Here is a 22,035-nt window from a genome sequence, read left to right as displayed (position 1 = left end):
TTACTTGTTTTTTCCCAGTTTGTGTGGAGTCTTAATTTTTTCTTAATTTTTTATTTTTGAAAATAGTTTTCCATTTCTATATTATTGTATTTGCTAGTCAACAAATGAAAGCTATGAAAACATAGAAAAAGTGAGAAAATGTCAGCTGAGTGTGTAATTAACTTACACATTGTCATAGTAAAGAATTGTTTGCTTGAAATTGAAATTGAAAAAAGGTAGTACATTACATAGAAAAAGCATTTCATTAGGATATAGTGCTTAAGTTAGAGCAACAAAGATACTTGATAGGCCACTAAAACAGTTGTAGTGAAATACACTGTTTTTATTAAAATTCCAAAACCTAAACAGAAAAGCCCATATTAATGTTTAGCTGTTCTTTCAGATACTGACAAGGCGCTTGAGGTTTCGTTTGGAACGTGCCTCGGGGGAGACGTCTTTAATAGATCGAACTGGTAGAATGCTGAAGATGGAGCCATTGGCAACTGTTGAGTCTCTAGAACAGTATCTCCTGAAAATGGTGAGCTGCATACCACACATGGAGTTCACAGAGAATAGTTATATTCTGCTTCTTTAATATTTGGTTTCTTTTCTTTCATATGTAGGTAGCAAAGCAATGGTACGACTTTGATAGGGCTTCATTTGTTTTTGTACGAAAACTGCGAGAAGGCCAGACATTTGTGTTCAGGCATCAACATGATTTTGATGAAAATGGGATTATTTACTGGATTGGAACGAATGCAAAGTGAGTTTTTCAAAGCTAGGTATTTTATAGTCAGACATAATAAACTATAATCCATGAGGCAGGATGGGGACAAAGAATTAATAATGAAATTAAATCTGTTATTTTCTTAGAAGTGGAAGGTATCTTTTAATCAATAGGATTACATTTCTTTTGGATCTGCTTGAATAATGGAAAAATATGAATCACTTATGCTGAGAATTTGTTTCTATGCTTCCCTAAGAAGATGAATGAGTTGGGAGGTTTGGGTCTTTGTTTTCGCTTGCCATGGTTCTGTTTGATTTTGTTGGTTTGGGTTTGGTTTTTTTTAACCTTTGCTACAGTGTTTTAAAAAACTCAAACAAAGTGTTTTTTGGAACATATCTAAAGTTATCTAATTATCTAAAATTGTATTCAGTTATGTTCAAAATATATTGAATGCAATTTAAAAATGTCAAATGTTGCTGAAACGAGGTTTTTTTTTTTTAATTTAAGTAATAATTGAACGGTATATTTCTCATTTTAAATACAGAACTGCATATGAGTGGGTAAATCCAGCAGCCTATGGATTAGTAGTGGTTACATCCTCAGAAGGAAGAAATCTGCCTTATGGTCGTTTGGAAGACATCCTGAGCCGTGACAGTTCAGCTCTCAATTGTCACACTAATGATGATAAGAATGCTTGGTTTGCCATAGATCTTGGCCTTTGGGTTATACCATCAGCCTACACATTACGCCATGCTCGAGGTTATGGACGATCTGCTCTCAGAAATTGGGTTTTCCAGGTATCTAAGGATGGACAGAACTGGACTACTTTGTATACTCATGTTGATGACTGTAGTCTCAATGAACCAGGGTATGTCAGTGTATTTTATCACTTTTCATAAAACTGAGAGCCTTTAAAAATGTATTTGACTGTAGACTAAATTAATGTGTACTGTGGTTGTAATAATGTATCTATATAAAGAGGTAAGTGATACAAATTGTCAAGGATGGGCTGGAGAAGAAGTGATAGATAGGTTCTCTGTGTGATTTACATAATGGTATTTGTGCTTTTCCATCATTGTAAATTTTGCGTTTTGTTTTTTGACAAAATCGTAACACCAACACTCAGCCAAAGTTTTCCCTGGTGTTAATAAGTTTATATATCTTGTAATATGCATACATGATCAGCGTTGTGGTTTTGTTCGCTTCCATACTAAGGTTTCTTGGTTTTGCTTTTTTTTTTTTTCTCTTACCTACCATCACCACTTTCTAATAAACTTAAAGATCTACAGCAACATGGCCTTTAGATCCTCCAAAAGATGAGAAACAGGGTTGGAGACATGTTAGAATAAAACAGATGGGAAAGAATGCCAGTGGACAAACACACTACCTCTCCCTGTCTGGATTTGAACTTTATGGCACAGTGAATGGAGTATGTGAAGATCAGCTGGGTAAGAAAAAGAACACATATATTCTATTTGCTCTTTTAAAATGCTGATGAGCATACAATATAAAAATCAGTGTGAAAAAGGAGGTTAACTTTTGCAGTTGAACTTGCTTAGAAATAAGCTCAAAATTATTCCCCCATTCAATATTGTAAAGTCTTTTCAATTTACATTTCTTGTAGGAAAAGCTGCTAAAGAAGCTGAAGCAAATCTGAGAAGGCAGCGACGTCTGGTCCGTTCTCAGGTGTTAAAATACATGGTTCCAGGAGCTCGTGTGATCAGAGGAATTGATTGGAAATGGAGAGATCAGGATGGAAGCCCGCAGGGTGAAGGCACTGTTACAGGAGAACTGCATAATGGTGAGCATGAATTGCCTGAATTTATAAATGTCTGTTGCATGATTACATAATGCAGAATGGGTAGCATGAAAGTACTGCCTTTGTAATGCCTTGATAAAGTTAATAAAAGTTTAGGTACTTTGGAGGGAAGGAGCTTAAAATACTACAGCTGTTGGGGTCCACTTGTGAAATTCCATTTGAGTGCATGAAAAAAATTCTTGCTTTAAATGAAACTTTTATACAGCTTTAGTTAATTAAAATATTAAACTGTTATTCAAATATGAAACTGTTATTTAGACATCTATTAAAAACTATGAAGGTGAGTGATGCAAACTGATAAAATAAGCTTTGGGCCTGCAAAATCTATAATTACCTTCCTCATTTCTTCTAGCTGAGCATTTGCAATATTTTTCTTGACTTTTGTTATATCCTATACCTTTCCTATCTTGCTAGCTTCTTTGGGATCAAGTTTTGTTTTTTAAGTTAAGGCATGAAAATTTATTAACTTGTGGAGCAAAATAAAAACCTGCAACAGGCAGGGAAGTCAGTACTCAGGAAGTTAAATTATTGAATAGGCTCCAGGAGAGGTGGTGATCTTGTCATCTGAATACACTTTCCACCACTTCGCTTCTCTTCCCCCTCTTCTGAGGTATTCAAGGCTTGCCTTGTTTCTGAAGTGCCTTCAGCCACTTTTAGGTTAACTTTTAGCTAGACTTTAAAGTTTCTTCTAGTTTGAGTTTTCAGTTCTTGAACACGGAGAAATCTCCAAAGTACAATCCTTTAAAATGTTTTGAAACTGAACTTCATTTAAGCTGTTCAGTACAGCTTGTGGGGAAGTCTTCCATCATCCATATATTTTTCATATCCGATGCAACAGTATCCATAGCTACTTAATAACTTCAAGGACTTTAGGTATTATTGGTGAGTAATATCAAATGGTGATGCCAAACCATCTCATTCCTGTCACAATTTTCTTTCATATAGAATTCTGAAAATAGTATCTGTTTTACTTTTTTGGTTGTGGTTCACAAGCCTAGATAAATGTTGTTTTAGGCCTGTAATGATGGAGCAGTACAACTTTGAGTACATAATATGTACTTAAAACTTGTTTAGATTTAAAACTGCTTGTAATTAATATTTTAGGGAAAGGAACTATACAAAACAAAACCAGTTATTTAGTTACGCTTTGAAAAAAATATCTGGATCAGATATTCATAAAGGAGAAAAAATATATTGTTGAACTACAGTATAGAGCTTTTTGGTTGTATTTGATAAAAAAGGCAAATAAATCATAGAAGGAAAAAAAAATCAGATTTGCTTCACAAGTTTACCCTTCAGAGGTTTAGTGACATGAAGCTACTCAACTATAGTTGTGAAAAATGAATAAAATCATACAAAAATAACATGATTTAAACTCGCGCATTTGGGAATGAGATGCCTACTTATCATATCTGAAAACTTGGTCCATTTTTAACTACTTTTCCTGCAGAGTGATATTTGTAAATAGCAGATTGCCTGTGATCATCTGTTTCAGTCTAGGAGTGGTGATTTTTGGCTAGTTAAAAGCTGAAGGTGCACATGACAGTAATAAGAATACTTTACTTGATATTAGCTCTTCTCTGTTTTAATAAAGAAAAATAAGTGTGTATCTGGACCTGATACATGTTTTGACTTTGTCTGAGATTGCAGAAGATTACTAAACTTTAGAGATTTCATTTTTGGATGGAATGTGTATCAGTTAAAGTAGTTACACCAACATTTGTTGCAGTTAAGGTACAGTGAGAAATATTAGAAGGAATTTTTTAGGTGACTCTTAGATTGTGGTACATATTTAGACAAGTAAAAATAAATTGTTTTGCCCCCATTTCTGTCCTAGTTAGCTAAATTTTGTATGTTACCCTCATTATTGCAGACTTATTATATTTAGCTGTTAAAAATTTTTGCTACTCAAAGTAATGAAGGAGCTGAAGAGTATCATCTCTCTGGAGTCTTGTTCTCATCCCAGGGTAGTTTTTTCCTATGAAACATATTCTCTCTGCAACCCTGAAATTCTACTTGATGCAGCCCTTACCTGATTGCCATAAGATTTTTTTGTGAATGAGGAATGTTCAAGTATGTGTAAATTACTGAACTAAAAAGCTGTGTATCACTCAATTAGTTCTTTTAATTTAAGTGGTCTCAAACAAAGCAGTTTCATGACATGTCTTCTGTTGGGTTAATATGCTTATCCACAAGCATCCAACAAAGTAAAATATTATTGAATGTCCTGGTAATAATTAGAGCTTCTTGACAGATGCTAGTAAAGTTATGATACGTTTTAATATACATTTTTGTTATTAAAGAATCCAATTTTGATAGATGCTAATAAAATTTTGCGAGATTCTGGTAGGTCAGGTTCCTTCCTGAAGGAAACTTTATTTTTGGCTGGATTCTGTGACCCTGAAGATTAAGGTGGCAAGAGCAGCCTCTAAATTGACGACGTTATGAAATACTAAGGTTTAGATTTAAACACTTCCTTTTTAATTGGCGTTAAGGGTTACTTAGTGATTTCATTAATTCAGACATACAGCCCTTGTGAGAAGCTGATCCCACATTGTGGAGCTACTGTCTGACACGCCTCCTGTCTGCTTTCTGCTGGATCTCACAAACTCCTGTCCCTTTCCAGGCTGGATTGATGTCACCTGGGATGCTGGTGGCTCTAACTCTTACCGTATGGGCGCAGAAGGAAAGTTTGACCTCAAGCTTGCACCAGGGTACGACCCTGATTCAGCGGCATCACCCAAACCTGTTTCATCCACTGTTTCAGGCACAACGCAGTCATGGAGCAGCTTGGTGAAAAACAACTGTCCAGACAAGACGACTGCTGCTGCAGGCTCCTCAAGTAGAAAAGGAAGCAGCAGTTCTGTGTGTAGCGTGGCAAGTAGCAGCGACATCAGCTTGGGTTCGACCAAAATGGAGCGGAGATCAGAAAGTGTATTGGAACAAAATATAGTTTCAGGCACTGACGTCCATGAACCAATTGTTGTTCTGTCTTCCGCTGATAGTGTGCCTCAGGCTGACATAGGGTCATCCTCCAGTGCGAGCACCAGCACCTTAACAGCGGACATGGGAAACGAAAATGCAGAGAGGAAGTTAGGTCCTGAGAACTCAATACGTACTCCTGGGGAGTCCAGTGCTATATCCATGGGAATTGTTAGCGTAAGCTCCCCTGATGTGAGTTCAGTCTCTGAACTGACTAATAAAGAAGCAGCTTCCCAACGACCCCTAAGCTCGTCAGCGAGTAACAGACTTTCAGTCAGTTCTTTGTTGGCTGCTGGGGCACCCATGAGCTCCAGTGCAAGTGTTCCGAACTTATCATCTCGGGAAACTTCTAGCCTGGAGTCCTTTGTACGAAGAGTGGCGAACATAGCACGTACCAACGCCACAAACAACATGAATTTAAGCCGGAGTAGCAGCGATAACAATACTAATACTTTGGGAAGAAATGTTGTGAGTACTGCAAGTAAGTAAACTGTTTTTATTTTTAGTTGAGGATTTTTTTGTTTCTTTGACTTTTGTTACACTTGAGTTTGGATTGTGTTGGCCTGATGGAGAAAAGTACTTGACCTTGTGTGTACCTGTAGAACTCATGAAGGACTCACAGAATTTCTGTCAGCTGAAGTGTTAACATTGCCCTGTGATGTCAGATCACAGGTACCCATCAAATGGAAAGAAAATTGAAATTGATGTTGATGATGTTTAAGGAGAGAGTATGGTTTAGACCAAGAGGATGCAAGTCTAGCAATAGTAGCTAATGTCAGGTACTTACTTAGGCTTTCTGATCTGTGTAGATTTTGCATATTTCTATTACTTTGACATTTTCCTCAGGAAGGGCAGTTTGTGCATATTGTGAAGTATCTGAGCATAGGAGCTAAGAACACAATACAAAGGAAAAAGAACTACAGTACAGCGAAATGTTAGCAGATTCTTGATTCTGTCAAGCTGCATAACATAATGCGATCTAATATTGAGTGTGTTTTCTAGAGATAGTAGGGTCATTGAGGCTTAGATTAGGTGAACTGTTCAGGCATATTAAATGTGAGAAAGTTTGTAATTAGCAGTGTTTTAAATGACATTATGTACATGCTTTAACTTTTGCATGTTCTCAGATTATAAGTAGGAGCAAGGCGTTAGCAAGGTAAGTTGTTAACCTGCTTGTTTTGAGCACGCTCCCATCAAAGTTGTTACTTGATAGCTATTTTGTTCACTGATGGTGTTATTATTTTAGAGAGAGACCTGCATTTCATGGGGTAGGCAAGTTAGAAGAAGTGAAATTACCCAAGCTAGAAAACAGATATTATTGCTCTCTACAACTATCTGAAAGGAGGTTGTAATGAGGTGGGGGGCAGCCTCTTTTCGCAGGTAGGAAGTGACAGGGGAGGTTTAGGTTAGATACTAGGAAACATTTCTTCATTGAAAGGTGGTCAAGCACTGGAATGGGTGGCTCAGGGAAGTGGAATCACCATCCCTGAAAGTGTTCAAAAGTCGTGTAGAAGTGGCATCTAGGACCATGGTTTAGCAGTGAACATGGCAGTGCTTGGCTAACATCTGGACTCACTCTTTGAGGTCTCTTCCAACCTTAGCAATTCAATGACTCTATGCTTCCTTATTTAGAAATGTGGTGTTTGCTTTTAGCATTTTAAAATATTTTAAAATACTGAATGTTTTCTTTTTTTGACAGGGAGATTTTTTTTTAATGTATTCTTACATTCATGTTGTGATACTGGGGATGGGGGTGAAGTCTTTTGCAACTTGCAATGAAAATATAAATAAGATACTCAAAGAAAGCATTCCAGCAATTGATATAGACAGATAGTGGCTCTGGATCTGAAGTAGTTTTGTTTTGAGGGTAGAGAAAAGAGACCACCTTTGAAAAACATGGTAAAATACTTCAACAGCATACTTAACATTTCATGAATGTTGGATACTATACTCTGCAAAAACTAGAAATAGGAATGGGGCAACTTAAAAATTCTGTGATAAAAATAGTCATACATTATATTATCCTTCGTGTAGGAATTATTTTGGTTTATACTTTTTATATGAATAGAAACTGTAAATGGGAACTCATGTTCCTGAAAGAGATCAGAGACTAAATTTGAGCAATCTCACCAGAGTTCAATTAAAGCATTGTAAAAGCTTGATTTTTTTTTTTTTTTTTAAATTGTTTTTTTGGTTTTTTTAGCCTGTTCAGGGTAAAAAAACCTAACCAACCAAACCAAACAAAAAGTCTTTATTGTCAAACAAGCCACCCTCAACAACCCAACACCCCAAAAGTCAAGACTGAAATAATCATTAGTGAGATAAGTCTTTTTGGATTTTCTGTACAGGTTGCATAGAAAACATCAGTATTTACCAGAAGCTAAGTGGTGTCTAGAGTAGCCAATTTCTATTTGCTCTTGAATTCAGAGCAAATGAAATGCTGATGCTTAATGGTTTTTTTTGTTCACTGTAACAGCAAAGAGTTTGCTGTTATTAATTAACAGAAGGTGAAAGATGTGGATACTGAACAAGCTCTTGAACAACAAAAGAAAAACTCTTTGGTTTTTCTTTTCCATGCTTTCATAGAGAAGAACACAAGCTTATTAACAACCCTAAATTTAAACTTTGCGCTTTCCCTCACTGTTATACTGCTATTTCACACCTCCCCTGCATTGTTATATTTTTGTTTGCAAAATTTTAGCTATATTCTTAAGGGGCAGGGATCTATGTAGTAAGTATATGTAACAGAGAAGGAAAGCAGAGACAGTAACATTTGTTTTTTGCAAGCTACCAAGTTCGCTTGGGGAAAGAAGCTTTGTTAGATCCTTCTTTCAGGGTAGTAACCTTTGCAAACTTTGGTAGTAGCAATATGAAATGCAGAGATTTTTATTTTTTTAAAGAAAGCAATTTATCAGTTTTCAATTTCATTAAAAAATGAAAAATTTTCTTTTATAACTGAAAAACTTGCATTTGATAAAGTTCAGAAAAAGTAGATTGAAAAACTTAAGACAAATTCTTACTATAGATGATCCCTCACTTTTTCCCTCCAAACTTGCGATTAGTCTTGTTTAAATATAAGAACATGTGAGAGCATGTTTTGCAGACTGGGCTATAAATGTATAGTTGCACATAGGTATAACTTAACTCAGTTATGTACACTATCTGAAGTTATTTCTGTTGAGTCTACAGTGAATTCAGTTTTGTTTCAGTTTTTCACTAAAATGCATTTACTGTTTTATTTGAATGTACAGTAAGGTAACTTTTTAGTTGTTGCTTGCTTATTCTGAAAATTGTAATTCATCCAACATAATTTAATAATCCAAACATAAAATACGTTTCAAAGTAGTGTCAATTCAGGCTTGTTGACTGTGACGAATATATATTTTAGTAGTTGTGTAAAAAATAGCAAGTCAGAGATGATTTAAGAACCTTAGAAAAATGCACAATAATCACAAGTTTCACATTTGTTTTGGTATGTTCTGTTCCCAATTCACTTGTTTGCACTATATGATAATGTAATTTAGATGTTAAATATCATTTTAGGCTTAAGACAGATCACAGTGTTGGAGTAAGAGATATCAGAAATTCTTTACATATGTTGAAAATGAAATTACTTAATTTCAGATTTATAGTGGGATTTGGGGGATTTGTTTGATAAAATTACTTATTTTAAATGTTTGCAAGGGAATAAGCTCAGAAGTGGGCATCTGTATTGTAAGGTGCACTTTTGCATTGGGAAACCCTTCCCCTTTATAGTCTGTTGTTCTTTATTATAAAATAACACACTGATAATTTTTCAACCCCAAATATATTTTTCAACACAGGAGTCATGCATGTAAGTTGTACTCTTCAAGTCATCAAATCATTTATTTTATCTTACCATATCTTTATCTATAGCTTCTCCTCTTATGGGTGCCCAAAGTTTTCCTAATCTGACTACAACTGGTACCACATCAACAGTGACCATGTCTACATCCAGTGTTACTAGCAGCAGCAATGTAGCTACAGCAACTACAGTTTTATCTGTTGGTCAGTCGCTTAGTAATACTCTAACTACTAGCCTAACATCAACATCTAGTGAGAGCGATACAGGGCAGGAGGCAGAATATTCTTTATATGGTAAGTTTCATTTTTAAATGAACATAAGCATTAGACTTCCCATTAATGACTTTTCCTTTTATTCCATTGTTATGATTTTCTCATATAGTAGTTTATTTACTGAAAAGTATTTGAAAGTTGAGCTGTTCATATGTTGCTAGTTCTGTAAGGCAGTAAGTAAAATAATGTTAAAGTAGTGGTATTTCCTTATGTTTTCAAATCTTTATTTTCAGCAGTTTCTATCCCATATTACTATTATTTATGGTATAGTTTATTTAAGCACTTTAATATTTTCCATCATCAAGTTTAGTTCCTAATATAGTTTGCATATGTACTTCTAATTACAATCAAAGTGTAATTTTTTGTTGTGTTGTATAGGCATGCTACATGCACAGTCTGATGTACCTTGTATTACTCTGATTGAAAAGCATCCCCCATTAGGCACATTGTACCCTTAAAATAGCTTCTAGGTATCTCAGTACCATAATAGTAATTACAAAACATTGGAAAAAACACAAAAATTGACAGAAAGAATGAAATTACATGATTTGACAAACAGATGCAGAGTTGTGTGGGTGCCTTAGAACCAGACTTTAGGACTGAGGTTACTTGAGGCATATGAATACAGTGAAAGATGATTTAGATAATTTCCTAATTATCAGTAATACTTAGGAATTGAGCTGATAAAATGAAGTCAAGAAAAACCTGGGCTGGATATGAGAAAATGCTTCCTAATGTGAAGTTTATTGAAGTGTGAGATATTCTTGAAAGAAAGATACTTGATTTATTTAAAATATTGTTGGATTAAGATTGTGTTCTATTTTGCCACCTATTGAAATTGCTTGAAAAATTTCTGGTCATTTCAATGGGCATTGGAATTGAACTTCTTGGAGGCAGTTGATTAATATATCTGCATATACCATTTCCCTTTACTCTTTTAATTAAGACTAATTTGATACCTTGGGTGACAAGTCTTAAAATATATCACCAACAACTGAGCAAATAGAGGGCATTCAAGTATCAGTAGAGGTGGTAGCAACAATACAAAGGGTGTTTGGGTGGCTATAGATGGTTTTCATGTGCACAGAAAAATGTAAAAAAAAAAAATTGCTCAAAGCTTCATCCCAGCCCTCTTGGATTGCTGTGTACTTCTTTTCTGGTTTTGGGAGGTTGTTTTTTTAAATCTTAGTATGAAGTGAGTAAAATGGAACTTTGCCTTCAACTTCTTGTTACAGTAATTAATTAGAGATTGAATCTTTAAAGTATCACTCTTAAATGTTTATTTTAACTTACAATGTAAAGGACATATAAGGTCTAAACCACACATTTTTAGTGGTAATTACATCACTCACCTATTTTTAAATTATTGAGACATAAACAATCTACATTTGTGCATAATTTTCTGGTGATCTTTTGTAATCTAAAATAAGTGTAATTATAAAATGTTATAATCAAGTGAGAAACAGATCACTCTTGCTGATCACTATTAATTGTACCAATAGTATGTGCTTCTATAGTTGTGCTATTGACTAGATCCATGGACTTTTTAACAGGTGTATGCTTTTATCACAGCTTTTATCCCTGATATGCAATAAGCAATGTTGTAGTTCTCTTTTTCTGGTTTAAGTGAGATGTCTTTTTTCATTCTTCCCAGTGCTTCTGTTCTTTATTTTAAAAATTCTGCTTTATAAGTTATTCTTGTCTTTTGTCCTTTATGTAAATATATATATGTGTGTTCTAGATTTTCTTGATAGCTGCCGAGCTAGCACTCTGTTGGCAGAGTTAGATGATGATGAGGATCTACCTGAACCAGATGAAGAAGATGATGAAAATGAAGATGATAACCAAGAAGATCAAGAATATGAAGAAGTTATGGTATGGTATAGTTAGCATTGATGACTAACTTAACTGACTAACAGGTGCTTTAAAAATCCAAAATTTTTTTCCAATAGCAAGTCCTACGTACAATATTAACTCCATTCGTTAAATTGGTTTAGATTTATTTAGTTTCTTGCATATAGCCAAAACCACAAAAAAACTGTTATTAAACACCAGCATACCCAAGACTTTACAGGATTAATGTCTTAGAATGAGTCTGGGAAGAAGCTGACAAACAGTAGAAATGATGACTCACTAGTTCACAGGCTGATGAAATGGTATAACTGTGGATACAGGTTGTAGTGATTCATTTCTGGGGTGTGTTTAATTGTAGGCCTGTATGAAGCAAGAGTTTGCTAAAGGAAGTCTCTCTCTTCTTAAGAACACCCCCAAAACCCCAAGAAGAAAACAGTGGGGTGGGGGCTAGACAAAACCCAGCATGGTGGTTCTCATGGTTCTTGCCTACACTATCAGGAGTTCTGCCTTTTCATTTGGTTGTTCTTTACTGGTATGAATAGTGCTTGGTCTTCTACTATTTCTGAAGTGATCAGAATGAATATTGCAAGATTTAGGAGGAAAAATAGAAGGCTTCACTAATTCTAATTTAATGTTTTACAGAATAAATATAAATATTGTTTTATGGAATTACAGAAACTTCATCTTGTAATTAATATGCTAATATTTATTTAATTTGGACCAAAATATTTAGCATTTTTACTTACTGTGTTTATGATTTTAATAGAAGCTCATTAGGTACATGAATGAACATCTTGTTTCACCTTCTGTACAAAGATACAAAGTTAGGAAAAAAACCAAGCCAGTACAACTTAAGTGGATCTTACAATGTAAACAATAACTTCAGTTTATAGAATGTTGACCAATTTTAAAAAATTACTAAATGGATTTATTATCCTTCTTCATGGGAAGTAGCAGAAATAGCTAAAATAGACTTTGCTTTAAATTATACAGGAAGAAGCAGGCCTGGAAAAGAAAATTTTCCTTTCTTGGGTTCCTTCTGATATACCATGAAATTCTTCTCAATGAGAATAAGAACAGATTAAAAGTTTATTGTAGAAAATTCATAACTAATTAATACTTGTTAAAGCCTATTGAAAATTGGATTTTTTTTCCCCACTTAAATAGTTCTAGTATTTTGATACTTGATTTAATCTCTGGATAAAATGTGTATACATTACATATCAATATATGTATACACTTTGGAAAAAAGTGCTTCTTGTTTTCAAAAAAACAAATGTTTATTTTGATGTCATTGGATATATTTGAACCTCTGGTACTGCAAAGTTTGTGGAATACACAAAGCATCTATACCAAGTTTGCTGGTCTACAGTACTCTGTATTTTCCTGTGTTCTGGTGTTTCATGGGAAGTTTTAATTCTTTCCAGAAACTATAAATACACCTGTTCCAGCTTTGATTTATTTTGTGTTAATTTTATAGAGAAAATTAACATAATGAAGACATAATGAAATGATGGAATGGGTAAGGTTGACAAGAGCCACAGTGGGTCATCTGGTCCAGCCTCCCTGCTCATTCAGGGTCATCCTAGACCTATGGCACAGAATTGTGTCTTGAGGGCTCTTGAGTATCTCCAGCTTGACACACAACCTGTCTCAGTGGATGTTTACTCACACAGTAAAGTTCTTCCTCATCTTTAGGTGGAACTTCCTGTTACAGTTTCTGTCTATTGTCCTATTGCTTGAGAGGAGCCTGGATCTATCTTTTTGACACTGTTTCATCAGATACTGACAGACATTGATGTAATCCCCTGTCATTTGTCTCTTCTTGCGGCTAAACAGGCCCAGCTCCCCCAGGCTTGCCTCATAAGAGAGATGCTCCAGTCTCTTAATCATATTTGTAGCCTCTGTGGGGCCTCTCCAGGAGCTTCATGTCTCTCCTGACTGAGGAGCCCATAACTGGATACAGCACTCCAGATGCAGCCTTACCAGAGCTGAGTAGAGTTGCAGTTTAGTTTGTGACTGCTGTACTCATGAACTCTCAATTCTTTTATCAGATTATTCTCTTTAGAAGAATCAAAAAAAAAAACAGCTAGGATTTTTGGATGTTTTGTTTTTGGTTTTTTTAGGAAGAAGAGGAGTATGAAACCAAAGGAGGCCGTAGAAGAACATGGGATGATGATTATGTCTTGAAACGGCAGTTTTCTGCTTTGGTTCCTGCTTTTGACCCAAGACCTGGTCGTACTAATGTGCAACAGACAACTGACCTAGAAATCCCTCCACCAGGTATGCTGAGAAAATATGTAATGCTTAATCTGGCTTTAGGATGGAGATGCACTGTTAAGGGCCCACTGGATCTGGGGATGCTATCCCTATCAATCAGTACAACATGCTCTTGTGGCTGTGTGGCTTTTCTCTGTTTGAATGTGAGTTTCATCTACCTCTGCAGATCTAAGCATTATTGAGGGAAAAGTAAATTAAGTTCTGAGGAAAATAAGCAAATTTAGGAATTTAGCTAGGATCGTCTCTTACCATGATAAGTAATAAAATCTCTTGATGTATTAAAGATGTGATAAAGATGCCTAGTTTGACCTTCAGGGACTTAACTGTGTTAAAGCTACCCAGAATAGATTTGATGAGAGGATATGCTGAAGCAGTGCAAAGCTGAGGCAGGGGCAAGGTAAAGCAGTGATGGAGCAGTGTGTACAGTCAGCAGCACAGTACCTGATCTTGCTCCTTGGCTCCTTAGTTCGTCCTTGTTCAGCACTGTGGATATACTCAACATTCATTACAGAGAAGAATAAGTAGGTTTTAGCGTATGTGGGAATAAGCCACTGCTTATTTTGGAGAGTTGAAACGAAAACTAGAAACTTCTTTTCTAGGAAAAGAAGAATTCATGTGCTGTGATAATATGTAAGATGTTACCAAGATATAGGGACCAGTAGGGATTTCAGAAATTCCTGTTAATCTTACTCCCATAAAGAAATGGTTCAGTCATAATTTAGTTCATAGTTAGAACTCCGTTTCATCTCTTTGGCATGTGTGCAGTAAGTCATTACACTTCCTTATTGAACCATGTTATTAACATTTAAGCCACCTTGTCATGCATTATGTATTTTGTGTTAAGGGTTCTCAAATGATTTTTGCAGGTACACCTCATTCAGAACTCTTGGAAGAGGTGGAGTGCATGCCTTCGCCACGTTTAGCACTTACCTTGAAAGTTTCGGGTCTTGGAACAACTCGAGAAGTAGAACTGCCCCTAACAAACTTTCGATCTACCATCTTTTACTATGTACAGAAATTGTTACAGCTCTCCTGTAATGGCAGTGTGAAATCTGACAAACTTAGACGTATTTGGGAGCCAACATACACGTAAGCCTACCAGTTCCATTATTCTGTGTAAGGAACACTGTGACTGAGTAGGATATGGATGTTAATTTTTAAACTCCTCCTCTCTAACCAGCAATGCTAGAATTAGATTTTTTTTTGTTTGTCAGGTTGTTAACACTGGTTTTAAAACTACTGCTATGCCTGCAAAACCAAGGGAAAAAATCATAACCTTTAGGGATCTGCTTGGGAAAATGCCATGGGGTTATAGTCCTAGTGAGAAGAGAAGTCCAGGAGAGTTGATGGATTTTTTTTTCAAGGATCACTTTCTCCAGACTCAAGAACAGTCCATCCCAATACATAGGAAGTCAGGCAGAGTCAGTATGGATGTTGACCTGCATGGATGAATAAAGAAGTGTCAAAGGGAAGCATGCAAGGAGTGGAAGAAGGGTCATATGATCTAGGAGGAATCCTAGTTGTCCCAACTTGAAAGCAGAACATTAGGAAAGCCAGAGCACATCTGGAGTTGAATCTGGTGATATATGAATGGCAAGAGAACTGTTACTCAACATACAAGCCCATGGGACCCAGTGGAATGTACCTAGGAGAGCTGGCCATCCTCTGATATCTTTGGAAGGTCATGAGGATTGGGAGATGCTTCTGAGGACTGGAGAAAAGGAAGTGTCATTCTGCCTCCCACAAAGGCAGGAAAGATCTAGGGAACTACAAACTGGTTACTGTTTCATCCCTGGAAAGGTGATGGTGATAGTCCTGGAAACCATTTCCAAGCAGTGAAGGATAAGAAGGTGATTTGAAGTATGTGGCATGGATTTATGAAGAGAAAATCATACTTAGCCAGCCTTACAGTCTTCTGCTATATGACTGGCTCAGTGGATGAGAGGAAAGCAGTAGATGTTACTTTCCTCAACTTTAGGAAGGCTTTCAACATTTTCTCTCTCCCTGACAAACTTAGAAAGCATGGACTGGATAGTGTCTGAAAAATGCCCGAACTGCTGGGCTCAGATGGTTGTGATCCTCGGTGTAAAGGCCAGCTGGTGTACCCCAAGGGTTGATATGAGTCCAGGACTGTTTAAACATCTACATTAGCTGACTGTATGATGGGACAGAATAGACTCTCAGCTTCCAGGCAAAACAGAACTGGGGAGGAGTCACTGTTGGACCAGATGGCTGTGATGCCATTCTAGAAGACCTCATCATGCTGGTGAAATGGAGAGACAGGAGCTTCGTGACATTTCACAGAGGCAGATGTAAAGTCTGTCAGCTGGGGAAGAGTAACTCTGTGTGTGCTTAAGGCTGGGGGCCAGCTGGCTGGAAAGGAGGTTGGTGAAAAAGGCCCTGAGGGTCCGAGTGGGCATAAAGTTAACTATGAGCCAGCTATGGACCCTAGTAGCCAAGATCAGCAGCACCCTGAGCTGCATTAGGAAGGTTGAGTGAGGTGATTGTCCCCATCAGCACTGGTGAGATACACCTATGTCCCAGTTCAGGGCTCCTCAGTACCAGAAAGACATGGGCACTGGAGTGAGTCTTGCAAGGGGCTGCTAGGATGATTTAAGCACTGAATGCTTTTGTTGTACAGAGAAGAGTCTGAGAGATCTGAATCTGTCTAGCCTGGAGGAAAAAAGACTTGTGGGCTCTTACTGATGTGTATGAATACCTGATGGAGGACATAGGGAAGCCAGGCCATGGACTTTGACGTGACACATGAAAGGACAAGAAGAAAAAAGGGCTCAAACTGAAATACAGGAAATTCTATTTAATCATTATATTTGTGGACCCTTCCTACCTCAACTATTCTCTCAATGTTAATATGACCTTACTAGCTCTGTAGTAATAGAAATTGTAAAACTATATGATGGGGAATGTTTTCCATTTACTACCCCAATGTAACTTCTGTCTTACTAGAAGAACAATGTGTATGTAAACAACAACTGCAGTAAGGAGGGGTGCAGTATTTTTAACTGTAGTTCAGATTTAATTAGTGCTTTTACACCTATTTTCTGAGTTGCCTTCTGTCAAAAATTGCATGCTGCAACAAACGGTTTCCTAGGTAGAAAACATGAGAAATAGTTGTAAATGTGTCTGTCTTCTAAGTTAATGCAAAGCAAGCTTCCCTAGGACTTCAAAATTTTAAAGCATTTGTGCACATGTAGTGAAAAATCTAAAGTTGGTTTGGGAAATTGGCACAATGAAGGTTGTTTGATTACTCAAGTCTCACTTAAGGAAACATAAATACTTTGCAAGATAAATACCAACACTATGAAAATAGAGCTTAAGAACTTTGCTGCCTCAGGGTATCTCAGATGTTCTGTGCAGCAAAGAGCAGCTGCTGTTTTGTTTTACATCACATTATCTAAATGTTACTGATACCTAACAAGTCAATGTGTAACTTAAGAATTAAGAGGATGTGCTATGAGTATGAAATATTAACTCATTGTTTTGATGTCTAGAATCATGTACAGAGAAATGAAGGATTCTGATAAAGAGAAAGAAAGTGGAAAAATGGTAAGACCTATTTCGGTGCCTTTGTGTTTTATGTCTGTTTTAATAAAAGCAAAAGAAATATTACTGCAGTTTTTGAAATTCTACATTTAAAAAAACTAACAGTTTTCAAACTTAAAGAATATATGTGAGTATATTTGTAAATGCATGCTCTTTTAAAAAAAGACATTATATATTGCATGTGAAATCTTAAAGACTTTACAATCAGGAAAAACCAACATTTGGTGGTTCCTGTTGTAGGGTTGCTGGTCAGTAGAGCATGTGGAGCAGTACCTTGGCACTGATGAATTACCAAAGAATGACTTGATAACCTACCTGCAGAAGAATGCAGACTCAGCTTTCCTGCGCCACTGGAAATTAACCGGCACTAATAAAAGTATTAGGAAAAACAGAAATTGTTCCCAGCTCATAGCTGCATACAAGGTATATGTCTGCATCCAAACTTTTCTTTTTTATTATGAATGGCTGTGTGCTTTGTTTTGCAGCTTTAAAGATTCTTGTGGAGGGAGAGCCATGGTATTTACAGGGAAATTGAATGTTCAAAAGCCAGTTTCAAGTTTAGGTTTTGCTGCTCTTGCCTTTTTATTTTAATGTCTTCTGTTAAATGTAGTTGTGTTAAAATGCATTTGAATTTGCACCATGCACAGTTTGATTAAGTGCTAAGTTTGAACACAGTAACTGTTCTGATTTTTTCAAATCAACTTGTAATACAGTCCTAAAGCCAGCAACACACGCAGTTTTCATTCTTAACCATTCTCTTTTTTCACAGGATTTTTGTGAACATGGATCAAAATCTGGATTGAGTCAAGGGGCCATTTCTACTCTTCAAAATTCTGATATCCTTAGTTTGGCCAAGGAACAGCCCCAGGCCAAAGCTGGCAGTGGACAGAACTCCTGTGGAGTAGAAGATGTTCTGCAGTTACTTAGAATTTTATATATAGTTGCCAGTGACCCTTACACAGCACGGACTTCTCAAGAAGGTAACTTAGTTATTTTACAGGGCTTCTAAAATATTTTAATGAAAAAAAATAAAGGAAAACTTTTCTCTTGATTATTTTCAGAAGGAGATGAGCATCCTCAGTTTAACTTCCCACCAGATGAATTCACAAGTAAAAAAATTACTACAAAGATTCTCCAGCAGATTGAGGTATTACACAAATGATTATACACAGTGTATATATGTAGTATTGTTTTTAGAACTCTGTTAATTTTCTTCCTTACCTTGACTTCTTGAAATTATTGGCTTTTTGCCATTTTTCATTTTTGAATTGTTTCATACATATTTTCTTCCTTATATTGAATGAGTAAATTCTGTAAGAACAGACTAGTCTGAATAAAACCATGCAGTTTGTTTTTGTACAAAGCATACAAAACTTTCTTACTTGATATATTTTGGTTATGAATAATAATAGTCTTTTCTCTGTACCAGACATTGATGTTACAATGTAGTGTGTATGTATGTCTGCCTGATGATAATGTAAAAAAGACAATTGATTATGTTAAGTTTCACAGACATTTTATTACTCATACATTCTACATAAAGCTTTCAAAAATAGCATTTAGAAAACATCCTATTGGTACCATGTTAATTAGATACATTAAAAGGAAAATTTTAGGATGTAGTTTTTCAGTAGAGCTACATTCTCTTCAACAAAGATAAAGAAGACTCTCATCTTAGTGATCCTTTGTGTGCTTTTTGAGGTTTGGGGGGTTTTGTTACATTGTCACATTATCCCAATTATTTATTTTAAAAAGAGTTTCGATTTTTCCTGTTGCTTTGAACACTTCTCTGGCACCGTGAACATCCTTGTAGTAATAATTTCTGTAGTATAGTTTATTATAATTGTGATTCAGAAAGGACTGTAATATTTTAAGGGGATAATTTTCTACCATTAAGTTTCTTTCATGTCTTCTGATATTGAAATGGTAATATCCAATTCCTTTTGGGGAAAACTCAGTAGTAATTCTTTTCAGGTAATTGGGTTCTTAGATCTCCCCACAGTGCTTTGAATAGTGTATATCCCAGAGATTTACTACAGCTTTTAGTGTCTATGTCAAAGCACCCTGTGTCCACACTTAAGTCTTAGAAAGTTAATGAACTTAGAATCACAGAATATGCTGAGTTGGAAGGGATTCATCAGGATCATGGAGTCCAACTCCTGGATCTGTGCAGGACATCCCAAGAGTCACACCCTGTGCCTGAGAGCATTGTCTAAATGCTTCTTGAACCCTGCCAGGCTGGTGCTGACACCACTGCCCTGGGGAGCCTCTTCAGTGCCCAGCCACCCTCTGGGTAAACAGTCTTTTCCCAACGTCTACCCTAAGTCTCCCCTGACTCAACTTCAGGCCATTTCCTTGAGTCCTGTCCCTGTCACCACACAGAGATCAGTGCCTGCCCCTCCTCTGCCCCTCACAGGGAGCTGGAACTGCAGTGAGGTCTCCCCTCAGCCTCCTCCAGGCTGAACAGACCAAGGGACCTCAGCTGCCCATCATACAGCTTCCGTATTGAAAGCATTTAAAAGGGGGAAAAAACCTCATTTGCTGAGAAAAAACTTATTCAAGCACAGATAAAAACTCTGTACTTTTCTGTGTATGTACTTAGTTACAAACTTGTTGGGACCACCTAAGTCAAACATTACTAACACTGGTGGTTTTTTTATTCCTTGCATCAAACTACAGGAACCATTGGCACTAGCAAGCGGAGCTTTGCCAGACTGGTGTGAGCAACTAACAAGCAAGTGTCCTTTCTTAATTCCATTTGAAACAAGACAGTTATACTTCACATGTACAGCATTTGGAGCATCAAGGTAAGAAAAAAAAAAAAAAAATATGACTTCTTCCTTTTCATTTTTTACATATAATAGTTTCTAAATTGCTGATTTCCAGAAGGACCTTAATCCTAATGAGACAAATTTTTCTTGCCAAATCTGAATAATTTTGGATGGAAGGAAGAAGATGGAAAAGCTCAGAATGACAAGGAATTTTATTGTTTAACTTCAGCTGAAGACCTGTTGGTCAGTTTGTCTGGGTTGCAGTTCATTGCATAAAGGACTACAAAACAGAAAACATTTGGAGAATCATATGAAATTATATTTTTTTTAATACATTTTTACAGTTCCAGCAACTTGTGATTGTTTTGGCTCATTTATTTTTAATTCATTAATGTTTTAACAAAACAGAAAACTAAGAAAAAGATGCTATTTTGAAAGTTACTATAAGCTGCATAATGAAACTGGAACAAAACCAGACTTCAAAACATTTAAGGGTATCCTCTAGAGTTCTTTGTTACCTCGGAATCATTAATATTTTGATTGCAGTTATCATAACCTTGAGAGTATGTAGACAGTGTAAACCTTTTTGCTGGTACACTTTTTTGGTAATGAAAAGGAAGAACTAGTTTTTGAGGTTTTTTTTGGCTGTTGCTACACAATTTTTTCCAAATCAGAGAAGAGAGAGAGTTGCCAAAATTACTGTTGTGTCTTATATGCAGTAGAAGTGCCTCAGGAAGAGTATAAAATGAGGTATTTAAAAAGAAAGAAAAAGGAAGAGAATAAAAGGTATTATCTTGCAGAACATTGGTTTATGTCTTTTTATTGTGTAAAAATCTTAACTTTTACAGAAAAATGGTCTGTATGTTGGGGTCTGTTTTGTTTTGGAAGAAGTTAATTTTTAGAGAAGCTGCATTTTAAAGAGATCTCTCAGGAAACATTGCATTTTATTTATTTTGTAAGTAAAGAGCTTTCTTAAGCTCTTAAAATACTGGAAGTAGTTCTTAAAACTCACCTATTCTGTATGAACTGTGGTGTGTACACTATCTGTGTCTGTCATGACACTTGGCTATATTTGCAAAACAATCAACAGATGGTAGCTTTGTAGATAGTTTACTGCTGCATGGATGATAATGCATACAAAAATTTGAAAATTTGACTTTGTATAAGTACTGCTATTAAAAGCAGCTGTTCTTCACAGATATGGGTCTATTTGTCTATGATTGCACTTAAACTTTGGTTCTCTGTTGCCCTAAGCACTGTGTAAGTAAATAAATCTGCAAAACTTGGTCAGTATGATAGGGGTGATGTGAAGCTGTCTTATGGTATATAATGAAAGGTGAAATATGTGTCTGTGAATAGTTTTGAGCATCTGTGATTAAAATTTCTACAGTAAATGCTACTTTTTGTCCTTTGTACTGTAATGTGAAAACTATAGGAATTCAGATCAAGAATTGTATATTTTCATTTGTACTATCAGAAGCTGGCACTTATTTTAGAAATTACATTGTTTTTTGACTTCATAAAATATGAAGAAACCCATATCTTGGGGCATTTCAGGCTGACAAATAGTTTAGTTTGGTTTATGTCTAAAAAAAATTAGAAGGCAATTAGTACTTAACAAGTGAGTTTTTATTGGTGACTTCTTTCAAGTTTTCATGAAAACTTGAAAGACATGGAAATTTTAAACAACTGGTGTTTGTTTTTTTCCAGAGCAATTGTATGGCTGCAGAACAGACGTGAAGCCACTGTTGAACGGACAAGGACCACGAGCACAGTGAGACGTGATGATCCAGGAGAATTCAGAGTTGGACGCCTCAAACATGAAAGAGTGAAAGTTCCGCGAGGTGAATCCTTGATGGAATGGGCAGAAAATGTCATGCAGATTCATGCAGACAGAAAATCTGTTCTAGAGGTAAAGCATATCTGCCTAGCAGAGCGAGGTTAGATAGCTGTTTCTAATG

The 22,035-nt window shown here is 36.1% G+C and overlaps 1 protein-coding gene across 38 annotated transcripts in view; it reads left to right on the top strand.

The window, feature by feature from the left end:
• Positions 1-22,035, top strand: part of HECTD1 (HECT domain E3 ubiquitin protein ligase 1) — a 64,696-nt gene that overhangs the window by 37,001 nt on the left and 5,660 nt on the right. For 17 of the 38 annotated variants that reach the window (XM_086894437.1, XM_086894424.1, XM_086894422.1 and 14 more), the window contains 16 exons: positions 383-517; positions 603-742; positions 1,251-1,574; positions 1,988-2,154; positions 2,331-2,507; positions 5,152-5,988; positions 9,405-9,626; positions 11,347-11,480; positions 13,586-13,742; positions 14,606-14,828; positions 17,252-17,306; positions 17,544-17,726; positions 18,073-18,283; positions 18,365-18,450; positions 19,983-20,110; positions 21,785-21,986. In XM_086894437.1, coding sequence (XP_086750563.1) covers positions 383-517; positions 603-742; positions 1,251-1,574; positions 1,988-2,154; positions 2,331-2,507; positions 5,152-5,988; positions 9,405-9,626; positions 11,347-11,480; positions 13,586-13,742; positions 14,606-14,828; positions 17,252-17,306; positions 17,544-17,726; positions 18,073-18,283; positions 18,365-18,450; positions 19,983-20,110; positions 21,785-21,986 — 3,381 coding nt within the window. The remainder of the gene's footprint in view (positions 1-382; positions 518-602; positions 743-1,250; positions 1,575-1,987; positions 2,155-2,330; positions 2,508-5,151; positions 5,989-9,404; positions 9,627-11,346; positions 11,481-13,585; positions 13,743-14,605; positions 14,829-17,251; positions 17,307-17,543; positions 17,727-18,072; positions 18,284-18,364; positions 18,451-19,982; positions 20,111-21,784; positions 21,987-22,035) is intronic. The other 21 variants (XM_086894444.1, XM_086894443.1, XM_086894442.1 and 18 more) reach the window with 5 other exon arrangements.

This window comes from Cyanistes caeruleus, chromosome 6 (assembly GCF_971803275.1).
Source record: "Cyanistes caeruleus chromosome 6, bCyaCae1.hap1.1, whole genome shotgun sequence".
Classification (NCBI taxonomy): domain Eukaryota; kingdom Metazoa; phylum Chordata; class Aves; order Passeriformes; family Paridae; genus Cyanistes; species Cyanistes caeruleus.
The sequence above is the reverse complement of the archived record's forward strand: the minus strand, read 5'-3'. Positions and strand labels throughout refer to the sequence as shown.